At 40.4% G+C, this 13305-nt stretch overlaps 1 protein-coding gene across 1 annotated transcript in view; it reads right to left on the bottom strand.

Annotated features, from left to right (window-relative positions):
- UBE3D (ubiquitin protein ligase E3D) overlaps positions 1-13305 on the bottom strand; it is a 242325-nt gene that overhangs the window by 210689 nt on the left and 18331 nt on the right. Inside the window, exon 3 of the mRNA XM_089693096.1 lies at positions 1604-1694. Within this exon, the coding sequence (XP_089549222.1) occupies positions 1604-1694 (91 nt within the window). The remainder of the gene's footprint in view (positions 1-1603; positions 1695-13305) is intronic.

The following is a 13305-nucleotide window of genomic DNA, read 5'->3' on the forward strand; positions in this document are numbered from 1 at the left end:
TCTTAATACTTTCTTGAAGCACTGTGTATACATATATACATATACACACACACAATAGGGATTGGTGGGATCACCAAGGATTTCACAAAAGGGAAGCAATGCAAGAACAGGAGACTTTTTAATACAAGTACATGATAGATCAGGAATATGAAATGTTGGGGGAACAAATAATTTAGGAGCTGTTTTACATGGTTTTTGTATTTGCATTGACATATATGAGAAAATAAAGCAGCTCAGATGCCAAACAAAGCCCATGTGCCTAAAATGCAGGAGAAATGCTGAAATGTATCAGTTTGACAGAAATCACCCAGAAGGATAGTAGGGTGATGAATACCCTCCCAGTTCCTACCTCTGCAACCAGAATATGACATTTTAAACACTCTGCAGCACCCTCTACAGAGATTTTCCTGTTCTGGAACAACAGTCTAAGCACCAGCAAACATAGTTATCCTCACTGAGGCAGGTTAACAATTTAGACACAGGGTAGCCACCATCATGCACTGTTCACAGTATCTGCTGTGACAATTCTGAGCTTTGTCTGTATCAACTGTTGCCATGCCCAAAGGGAATATTATAAAATGGTAGCATTTTCAAAGAGGCAGTTCTTTAATTTGTAATCAGAATATTCAGAGATCCAGCTTAATGATTATTTTAAAATAGAAACTTACTGAAATAAAAGAAAATACAGACAAAATATAACAAAACAAATCTATGCAACAGTAAAACATAAGTGATTAAAAGTGAAAATATTTAAAATATAAAAAAAAAAATATTTTTATTGGTCTTCAGTCCCATGCAGAATTTTTGTTTAACATGCTGAGTAAGTCCACTCTGATTGCATCATAGGCCCTCAAAAATAACTCTCAGCAGTTTCATATAGTGAAGTAAGCTCCAGAACTACCAAAGCAACAGAGAGGGTATTGCAGAGCCAACACCCTCCCAATCAAAAGATCTGAGGGGTGTAATGTAGGATATGACTTAGGAGTGCTTGTTTATGTTCCAGTGGACACCCTCTTACCACCAACTGTTTTAACATCTGATAAAGTTTAACATTCATTCAACAACCAACATATTATTGCACAGAATACAATTACAATTTGTTAAAGAAAAAACATGATATATATATTATTTAGGTCTCTCTTAGGGAGGAAAATGTGTTCCATCAGTTTTCTGGACCTTGTAATATAGGAGTGTTTGTCTGACTGGCATTAGATTTTTTCCATATTTCCATAAACAGCAACTACTTTTTTTGAAGGTAACTCCATCACAACAGGAATTTTTGGAATATAGATGGAGTTTGGCTTTTATAATTAAAAGAAAAAAAAAGCAGACTCATAATGTGCACTGCTGGTCATTTATAACAGGATGAAACTACTCATTTTGGCCTGGGCATTTAGGCATCAATGACCTATGGTGATGAAAAGGTTATTTAAAATATGAATAATTGTTACAAAGCTGCAATTAGCTGGAACTATGAACAATGTGAGAATCAGCTAGATTTACAAAAATCAAAAAAGGCTAGAAATTATTTTAGGGTTACATAGCAGACAGTAAATAGCAGCATCATCAATGAAACCTTACTGGAATATATAAATAATCTTACTGTTGATGAACAATAATGGCTCCACATGACTGGCAGTAAAATGTGTATTGTTCTTCACATTTTAGCATTTCCTTAATGGATGAAGTCTTTTCTGTAAAACAGGTAATATAATAAGGGTTAAACGATTGACTGAAACTTCAAAAAGTTAAGGATTGATGAATAAAAATTACAAGAAGCATAGCGAGAGTGATACTACACAGCTGTTCATTCACAAACACAATTAATAACTTCACACCTAGAAAAACAAGCGGCATACAAGCCAAGAACAAAATGCAAGACTGAACTAAAAGACAATGGGCTCACGTGAGAACGTGCTCCTGCACAGTGTCCCTTCCCCTGCTCACCATCCTGAGGGCCCATTCACTCACTAGGAACTGGAGGTGAATTACACAGGAACGCACAGCTGCATTTCTGTGCAGTGCAATATCAGCCCATTCATTTTGAATGGGATGAAATCACATGCACTACTTTTGGAAAGGCAATGTAACCAAATTGCATGGTACTCTTGTACCATGTGATCCAGTGCGAATGGGGCCCTGAAACCATTCCCCACAACAGCCGACATTAGTGAGAAGAGGCGATAACAGCGTCACTGAAAGAAAGGGGGGGACCAGGGGAGCACATAGGCGGGCCTAGGCAGCAGAAGGAAGGAGAACCTGGACAGTAGGGGTGGTGGGGCAGCATTTACTGGAACTGGTCCCCTGTAGTTTCCCCTGCTGCCGCTGAAAGCCGGCGGAAGAGAGGACAAGAGAAGCCAGCTTTCAGTTGCTGAAGGAGGAACTACAGGGGATCAGTTCCAGTAAATGCCATCCCTACTGTCCAAGTTCCCCTTTTTCTGTTTGTCAGCTGCTCAGCCTCCAATGCTGAACTGATGGGGCCCAGGCCCCATACAGGGTGACCGCTGGTACCCCTTACCGGCAGCTTTATACACACCAAAATACATAACTAATGTTCTTGGTGTAGGAAAAAAAAAAAACCTTGTCTTTTAGTACTCACCTGTTACATTGCCTGTACTTCCTCAGTTATGGAAGCGTCAGTTGCCTGTTTATCCAGCAGTAACATAGGGGCTGGTGGGCTGAACTATAGAGCTCAGCAGGGAACTTAACATTCAGCACACACATGATTTAGCCAGATAAAAATGGTGGAAGGAAAGGTGTAGACAGGGGTATGATAGGTATTATAGTGTACCGTATGATAGGTATTATAGTGTACCGTATGACGGTATTATAGTGTACCGTATGATGGGTATTACAGTGTACCGTATGATGGGTATTACAGTGTACCGTATGATGGTATTACAGTGTACCGTATGATGGGTATTATAGTGTACCGTATGATGGTATTATAGTGTACCGTATGATGGTATTATAGTGTACCGTATGATGGTATTATAGTGTACCGTATGATGGTATTATAGTGTACCGTATGATAGGTATTATAGTGTACCGTATGATGGTATTATAGTGTACCGTATGACGGTATTATAGTGTACCGTATGATGGGTATTACAGTGTACCGTATGATGGGTATTACAGTGTACCGTATGATGGTATTACAGTGTACCGTATGATGGGTATTATAGTGTACCGTATGATGGTATTATAGTGTACCGTATGATGGTATTATAGTGTACCGTATGATGGTATTATAGTGTACCGTATGATGGTATTATAGTGTACCGTATGATGGTATTATAGTGTACCGTATGATGGTATTATAGTGTACCGTATGATGGTATTATAGTGTACCGTATGATAGGTATTATAGTGTACCGTATGATGGTATTATAGTGTACCGTATGATGGTATTATAGTGTACCGTATGATGGTATTATAGTGTACCGTATGATGGGTATTATAGTGTACCGTATGATGGTATTATAGTGTACCGTATGATGGTATTATAGTGTACCGTATGATGGTATTATAGTGTACCGTATGATGGTATTATAGTGTACCGTATGATGGTATTATAGTGTACCGTATTATAGTATACTGTATGATGGTATTATAGTGTACAGTATGATAGGTATTATAGTGTACCGTATGATGGTATTATAGTGTACCGTATGATGGGTATTATAGTGTACCGTATGATAGGTATTATAGTGTACCGTATGATAGGTATTATAGTGTACCGTATGATGGGTATTATAGTGTACCGTATGATGGTATTATAGTGTACCGTATGATAGGTATTATAGTGTACCGTATGATGGTATTATAGTGTACCGTATGATAGGTATTATAGTGTACCGTATGATGGTATTATAGTGTACCGTATGATGGTATTATAGTGTACCGTATGATGGTATTATAGTGTACCGTATTATAGTATACTGTATGATGGTATTATAGTGTACCGTATGATGGTATTATAGTGTACCGTATTATAGTATACTGTATGATGGGTATTATAGTGTACCGTATGATAGGTATTATAGTGTACCGTATGATGGTATTATAGTGTACCGTATGATGGGTATTATAGTGTACCGTATGATAGGTATTATAGTGTACCGTATGATAGGTATTATAGTGTACCGTATGATGGGTATTATAGTGTACCGTATGATGGTATTATAGTGTACCGTATGATAGGTATTATAGTGTACCGTATGATGGTATTATAGTGTACCGTATGATAGGTATTATAGTGTACCGTATGATGGTATTATAGTGTACCGTATGATGGTATTATAGTGTACCGTATGATGGTATTATAGTGTACCGTATGATGGGTATTATAGTGTACCGTATGATGGTATTATAGTGTACCGTATGATAGGTATTATAGTGTACCGTATGATGGTATTATAGTGTACCGTATGATAGGTATTATAGTGTACCGTATGATGGTATTATAGTGTACCGTATGATGGTATTATAGTGTACCGTATGATAGGTATTATAGTGTACCGTATGATGGTATTATAGTGTACCGTATGATAGGTATTATAGTGTACCGTATGATGGTATTATAGTGTACCGTATGATGGTATTATAGTGTACCGTATGATGGGTATTATAGTGTACCGTATGATAGGTATTATAGTGTACCGTATGATGGTATTATAGTGTACCGTATGATGGTATTATAGTGTACCGTATGATGGTATTATAGTGTACCGTATGATGGGTATTATAGTGTACCGTATGATGGTATTATAGTGTACCGTATGATAGGTATTATAGTGTACCGTATGATGGTATTATAGTGTACCGTATGATAGGTATTATAGTGTACCGTATGATGGTATTATAGTGTACCGTATGATGGTATTATAGTGTACCGTATGACGGTATTATAGTGTACCGTATGATGGTATTATAGTGTACCGTATGATGGTATTATAGTGTACCGTATGATGGTATTATAGTGTACTGTATGATGGTATTATAGTGTACTGTATGATGGTATTATAGTGTACCATATGATAGGTATTATAGTGTACTGTATATCATGGCGCAAAAAAAAACAAAAAAAGGTGATGCAGTACATGGTCACTACTCATGCACATTTCCCATGGTTTGTTTAATTATAAACTCTTCAGGTACAAAGCAATACCTTCCAACCAGCCCCTAACGTCCGGTTTTAGTTGACACAGGGTGACTGCTGCAAAGAAATCCCAAACAGTGTTAGCCCTGTGCAGTTCTCTGGCATTCAGAACTAAACCTCTCCTGAAGGGGAAGGGGGTGGGGTTCTGTAGTCTAGCAGGGAAGAACTAAGGAAAGACTGATTACACTGCTTGGAATTTCAGTACAGCAGAGGCAGCATTATCATCAGCACACTACAGGAAGTTAGGAGCTCACTGGATTTCTAGCAGATCAACAGGTATTATTCTGTACTTGGAGCATTTTTTTAAACACAAAATAAGGAGAATGTGCACGTATTACAAAGATTGTGATTGGGGGCAAGAAAAACAGATAGTTTATAACCCCCCCACACTGTCTCTTTCAAGCTGCAAAGGCATCGGGACAGGGGTATGCAAACACACACATTGCAGCAAAAACCATTCCCCCCTCCCAGTGTGGTATTGCCCACTGAATGTGACCCATTCGAGTGAACAGAGACATACCGCAACTGCGTGCATTAAAGTATATGTGAACCTTCACCTTGTAACTCAACCCATTCAGTTTAAAATAGAAATGAAAGGCAAAACATTTATGTATACATATAAAAACACAATACAGGTTTCCCCTTTTACATAAATGATCACATATCCTCAGGTTCTCAGCTACATAAGGAGCTCAGAGTGCTGGGGGAGAATAAACAGCACTACACTGGTCTTTCCAGTGGCTGTGCAGAAAGGAGCGTGACAGCAGAAGTTTGATCACTGGAGGAAAGCAGGCAGAGTTCCCACCACAGCTAGAAAACGGACAATGGTGTTCTCTCATGCCTAGTGTGGTCAGTTTTTAATAGGAAAGCAGAGGGACTGGCTGGAACACCAGGGATTCACACAAAGGAGGGACTGGCAGGAACAAAAGGGATTTCACACAAAGGAGGGACTGGCTGGAACACCAGGGATTTCACACAAAGGAGGGACTGGCAGGAACAAAAGGGATTTCACACAAAGGAGGGACTGGCAGGAACACCAGGGATTTCACACAAAGGAGGGACAGGCAGGAACACCAGGGATTTCACGCAAAGGAGGGACTGGCTGGAACACCAGGGATTTCACACACAGGAGGGACTAGCAGGAACACCAGGGATTTCACACAAAGGAGGGACTGGCAGGAACACCAGGGATTTCACACAAAGGAGGGACTGGCAGGAACACCAGGGATTTCACACAAAGGAGGGACTGGCAGGAACACCAGGGATTTCACACAAAGGAGGGACTGGCTGGAACACCATGGATTTCACATAAAGAAGGGACTGGCAGGAACACCAGGGATTTCACACACAGGAGGGACTAGCAGGAACACCAGGGATTTCACACAAAGGAGGGACTGGCCGGAACACCAGGGATTTCACACAAAGGAGGGACCGGCAGGAACACCAGGGATTTCAAACAAAAGGAGGGACTGGCAGGAACACCAGGGATTTCACACAAAAGGAGGGACTGGCAGGAACACCAGGGATTTCACACAGGAGGGACTAGCAGGAACACCAGGGATTTCACACAAAGGAAGCAATACAAAGAGAACAGGATACTTTCTCATACAAGTACACAGTACAGCAGACATATACCAGGAATATGAAATGTTGGGTTTACATATTCTTTAGGGCAGTTGTAAAAAGGTGATGTGGGCTATTAGAAGTTACATAGGCAGTGAAGAGACAACATAACACTTCCTCACTGCCTGTCAAACACCCTCTGAAGAATGACCACTGTGGTTTGCTCTTCGGACGGCTACAGCTAGTGTAAATGAGCCCTCTAACCTGCGGTATTTTAAAAGCACTTATTTTGTACAAGTTTTTGGAAGTAACAGAGTGGCTTAAAAAAGAAAGGAGTGTCGCTCAATAAGGTAAAAGGTTGCGCCAACTACATCTTCTCAATCCAATTAGCCAAACCAAAGAGGGGATTGAACACATCTGAAGAACATGCGGCAGAAATGAAAGTCATGTGTGGTTAAGGATACCCAAGTGTGTGTCCTCTGCACCTCCTATCACTGGATTCATGTCACTGCTGAAACAGGAGAGCTCAGGCTGAATCACATGCCGTAGCAGAAGGAACACAATGAAACCGAGGCCAATAAGTTTGACGAACTGCACAATTCTTTTGCAAGTATAAAAGGGCCGAAGGGATTCATATTATTTTCAGCAAAGATAGTGTCTGAAGCAGTTGTTCAATAGCACCTTTCTCTCTGTGATGCTCATTAGAAGAACTGTAGGTTGGTAAAATGATTGATTTTCTTTGCTGCTGGAGCACTCATGAATTGGAGAGAAAAGAAGACTAACATCAGATTACACAAGGAAATAGTGCCCCCAACTGGCCAATTACAACCACAGTATGCCCCCTATTCTGAACACATTGCAGAACGTGCTCACCAATTTTACATGTTATGCTATAGCAATGCTTTCGTATTGGAGCCTGGCTTCATTTTTTGAATGCGCTATCCTTGATAGGATGTAAAGAATTAAAGCAATATTGGTTTCTAAGGGTTAAAAGAAATATTTAATTTTGCCCAGAGACGTGTAGCTTAAACTATATGTCTCAACTAAGCAATATAACAGCACATGCAGTGCAAGTAAAAGGTATACTAAAACTAATTATGTAAATCTGGCTAGACACTAGTGGAACTCCAGTGCTGAAATTGAATTCAATTTCCCAAGTAAAAATTTTATATTTATATATATATATATATATATATATATATATATATATACACACACACAAATTTTACTTGGAAATTGAATTCAATTTCAGACACACACACATTTTGAAAGGCAAGGTGATTGATAGACGCTATGTGTTACCTCACATGCGTTCATATCTAGGAGACTAAGGTGGAGTCCAGTTCGGGACCATTTTGCGGTCCACTGATGACCACCAACAGGCGGTATAAATAAAGCAGGACTGGAGCAGGAGAGGGCTCTTGGCCTGGGACTCAAGAAGCCATACCTGAGGGAGCTGTGGATGAGAAAGTTTGCTTTGTACAAGAAAAGAAAAGGCTTGCACACCATTTTTGTAAGGGACAGGGAGAAGCCCTTCACCTGTGAGATAGGAATCACTTCTCTTTTGTTAGTGCCTGGATGGCGAGGATCTTTTTTTTTCTGTTCTGTATATTATGCATGCAACCTTTAAATATAACTAGCTACGAGTCAGATTTTCAAGAAAGACCTGCCTTCTGGACTACCTTTTTACCAGGGAAGGTGATCCCCCACCTGAGCTAACCCCCAATAACACACACACACACACACACCCACACACACACACACACACACTTTAAATAGTTTTCAGTACATAAAAGTTCCTTACAAGTTTTTTCAAAACAATATGCCGGATGATATTCACTGCTGGAAAGTTCTATATAAACTTTCACAAAAAAACAAAATGATGACGATCTAATTCAAATCAAACACCCAAACTTGCGTTTGCAGGCTCAATTGTGAATAACAAAAACAGTGAACACTCTATGAGATATTAATCAGAGTAAGCAGAATTTTGTATACCAAATGTGGCTGTGCTTGAAGTGGTTGTAAACCTCAGACATGAAATATGAACAAAGCATATCCCTCTATAGTGTGTACTTGTCTCAATTAAGAGCACTAACTTTCATTTCTGCCTGCTTCGTCGTTCCTCTGCTATCAGCATGAGTCACTTCTGACAAGTTTTTCTGACACCAAGAGAAAAATGGTGAAAGGGGAGAAACCTCCAAGATTGACAGCCTCAGCTCTGTTCCTGTGAGCTTCTGACAAGTTTTTCTGACACCAAGAGAAAAATAGTGATGGGGAGAGACCTCCAAGATTGACAGCCTCAGCTCTGTTCCGGAGAGCAATTTGGAGGTGGGTGTGTTTCTTCCCTCCAATCAGCTCTCAGAGCTCCCCTAACTGAGCGCTGAAGTGTGAAATTTCAGCTCTCTGCCACCTTTTTTCTGAACTCTCAGACAAGTTCTATAAATTCTACATTTTGAATAGATGCAGAGAAAAGATTACTGCAGATAAGCAGGTACAACTTATACAGGTAGATTTGTTTCATTGCTCTGTATCACCTGAGCCTAGTTATGTCACTGGGTATATGTAAGCGTTTACAACCACTTTAAAGTGATATTAAAGGCAATTGTTTTTGTTTGTTTTAAAATAACAAACAAGTTATACTTACCTGCTGTTTGCAGTAGTTTTGCGCAGAGCACCCCCGATCTTCCTCTTCTCCGGTCCCCCGTCAATGCTACTGGCACCTCCCTCCTGCCAGATGCTTCCAGAGCAAGCAGCTTGCTATGGGGGCACCCAAGCAGGCTCACTCCCGAGCCACTGCTCTACGTGTCCATTCATACACTAAGCCACACCTCAGCCCCACCTCCTCTCTTCCCCTAGTGGTTCACTGGCTATGACTGACAGCAGCAGGAGCCAATGGCTCCCTCTGCTATCTCAGCCAATGAGGAAGGAGAGTCCCTGGAGAGCCAAGGCTCTTGTACACATCGCTGGATGATCGCGTTGGGGCTCAGGTGAGTATTGGGGAGGATGAAAGTACAAAACCTTGAGCCTTTACAACCCCTTTAAATCTCATTTTATACCAAACAAAAAATTAATATATAAAAGAAAGTTCAATCCCTTGTGAACATACTTTAAAGCATCATGCAAAATCCAAAGCAGAGTGAATCCCAATTCACTAAGATCACTGCCACAGATAAAACACAGCAAAGCCTTACCAGAATAATATGACTCCCAAAATAAAGAGAAGTCATACTAAGCATGATGCCACAGGTACACATTATACAGAGAGTATATCACAGGACACATCCAGCCAGGAGCATCACTAAGGCAAGACACAGGCTCGCCTCAAAAAACATCAAACAAGGAGCACCACCAAAAGAATGGTTGTCAATCCCACATTCATAGTTGGCTTAAGGAAAGAAGAGAGAGAGCACCACTCCGCATACTGTGAAATCTGATGCACAGGTCTATTAAAGAATATACTGTATATTGCACTTATATCACCATTAATTATCAACAGAACTGAACACATTCAAAGCTGGACAAATTCTGTCAATGGGGACACCTCCACGTCACATAGTGTGGTTCCACCCTGACCCAATTCACTCTGCCCTTACAAAGTGCCGATAGAACGCCCCATCCCCTTGGGCAAAATCTTACCTGATAAATATAACTGGCTTAAGGAAGAACATTGCTATTCAACAGCAAGTGCAACGCTCAAGAATAGAAAATAAATAGAATTTCATAGTGCTTTCAGTTAAAAAACAAACAAACAAACCATGGCATATGTTTGCAAAACCCCAGGAGTCCACAGAAATTATTTCCACTATATTAGTCTCAATTTTAGAAAGGCAGATACCTAATTCTATCCCCTATGTTTCAAAATGAGTAAGAATTAGGGAGGGCATGGACCAGAAGGACTGGAAACTAATTTGGTAGACCAAAGTATACTATTCCATTACAGCGTCAATGATACTGTAGATCAGGGGTGTCAAACTGGTGGCCCTCCAGCTGTTGAGAAACTACAAGTCCCATCATGCCTCTGCCTTTGGGAGCCATGCTTGTATCGGTCAATCTTGCAATGCCTCATGGGACTTGTAGTTTGGCAACAGCTGAAGTGCCGTCAGTTTGACACCTCTGCTGTAGATTCTAACCATACATTGCTCATGTGGTGGCATATAGTCCCATGATGTCTAGCAAAGATTTTGCCCACCTCCTCTGACAGATGTTTTAGGTGATGCCACCACCCCCTCCCTCCTAGATTGTAAGCTCGAAAGAGCAGGGCCCTCGATCCCCTCATGTTTTGCATTGTATTGGTATTGTTCTGTCACATGTTCTGTCCCCCTTTGTAATGTACAGCGCTGAGCGAACTATTGGCGCTTTATAAATACTGTATAATAATAATAATAATAATGTCAATCCTCTGGCATCCTCCTACATATAATATATGTGGTAGAAATTTCATAAGATCAGAAATTTCTAGGCTAGTGTATACCTATTGGTGTACATTGTTTGGGGTAAAGATATGCAAAAAATCTTAATCAGAGGCTCTACTGAACCTTAAGTCATCAGTATATACAAGGCCGCAATTCAGTCTCTTGACCTTTTTTTTTTTTTTTAACAAAACCAAAACAGGTTTTAGGTAAGGCGTGAGTCTTCTACTCCCAGGATTTTGCAAGCAAAGACACAAAAAATACTTGGTTCTTAACAAGAAAATGGCTGAGATTTTTACATTTAAAAAGATCTGGACCTTCTGGGTTGAACACTACCTTCCTAGGTACTTGGACTGGTCCTTGTTTGCCCTTTGAAAGGCTGGCCTCTATTGTGTAGATTGCTGACATGGATTCACCCTCAGGTCCTCTCCTTGATTCCTACCTTTGAGGATCAACTACTCTATCTGATCCTTTCCCCACCTCCTCTCCTCTCTTCTTTTCAACTGCCTTCTCAAATTGTTATTATCCTGTAGTTTTCCTCTGTCTAGTTCTCGCCTTACACACTTATCATCAATGACCCCCCAGCAAGGCTATAGGAAGAGCTAGAAACAGTCTTACTTTCATCACATTATCGATTCCCCATGCTGGTTTTATTCCTTCAATGCTAAAGAGGGCCTGTGCTCTTCAGGTCCAACAGGAATGATGTTATAGTTCATGTTTGCACATCCAAGTTTTAAAGCTTGGGGTTGAGCTGTGGATTTACCACCCCCGACCACCCACGGAAAACTTACCATACAACCTGATGGGGCTGTACACATGCCATAGCAAGTTTAACGCGCCCAATGCCAGTTGTGGCAGGCTTGTTCCATTAAAAAAATCAAACAAAACAAAAAAAACAGATTCGGAAGGTGGCAGGATTGCCTCATGAAAGCCTAGAAGCCACTGCCTGATGGCTCTCTGAAAGTGATCTAACTTTTTAGAGATTGCTGTAGTGTGAACTCATGAAAACCCCCCACAAATATAGACTATGGGAGTGTAAATACTGTTGATGCCAAACACCCTTATCTGGAGAGGTATATCCAAAAATGTACTGAAATAAGAAAGACCACTACATAGGATATAGCACCTCATATGGCTACCAAAACAGTTTACTTGTAATCATTGGACATATTAAAAAGTAATGTAGCAATGCATGCCGACAGATTCCCCACTGGGAAGTTCCCCTACTCCTTCCCAATACCCACTATACCTCCCCCAGATGGAACACACCACACACACACACACACACACACACACACACACACACACACAGCACTGCGTAAATTGATGGTGCTATACAAGTTCCTGTAATAAAATAAAATATAAATGAAAAATCTAAACATAAAAAAACTTTACTTGCCTACAGACGAAATAGTCTTTATCATGGCATATTCTAAACCTTTGTTACGCTCACTGCATTGCATTAAACTGAAATAATTTCAGGATGTTCTCCGACAGACATTCACAAAAAATTATTCCTGTAAATTTATTTTATGGATAAGTCAACTGGGCAAAAGATTAGCAAAATTACTTAAAAATATGAACACTGTTGTTACAGAACATCTTTTTTGGCTTTACCTGCTCAACTATTAATAATCTGCATGAGAGTGACATGTATACACAGGAAGGAGGGGAGTTAATTAAACATATTATTATTGATGACTCCGGTGCTGAGTTCTTCCCATAGCACCTGATCATAATAGTACTCATACATTTGGAAAACACTACAATGCCTTAGTGTATTGTGGTGTGGAGGATAATTGTATTCATGTCTTCAGGAAAAGTGTAAGCAAGGAGTATTTCCATATAACAGCTACATAAAAAATTTACTTTTTTTAAAGTGTTATTTGCCAAACAAAATTGTTTCATGTTGACCTTGAGTTTTGTTTTTTGGCTTGAGCCCCCACTGCCCTAAATATAGGTAAGATATAACATGTTCAGAAGTTGAACTTATCCTTTAACCACTTCCCGTCCGGCCCATGTACATAAACGGCTGGAAGGGAGCAGTGCAGGGGTGGGTGGCCATTTAGAAACGTGCTCCGGCTTCCCTGCTTGTGTGCGCTCCCTGGGAGCGTGCGGCACACTGATCGCTGTACGGGACCCTCTGTGTGAGGTCCTGATCATGTGATC

The sequence above is a fragment of the Staurois parvus genome, unplaced genomic scaffold (genome assembly GCF_062004578.1).
Source record: "Staurois parvus isolate SC_StPar_1 unplaced genomic scaffold, SC_StPar_1.0 ptg000613l, whole genome shotgun sequence".
Lineage (NCBI taxonomy): Eukaryota > Metazoa > Chordata > Amphibia > Anura > Ranidae > Staurois > Staurois parvus.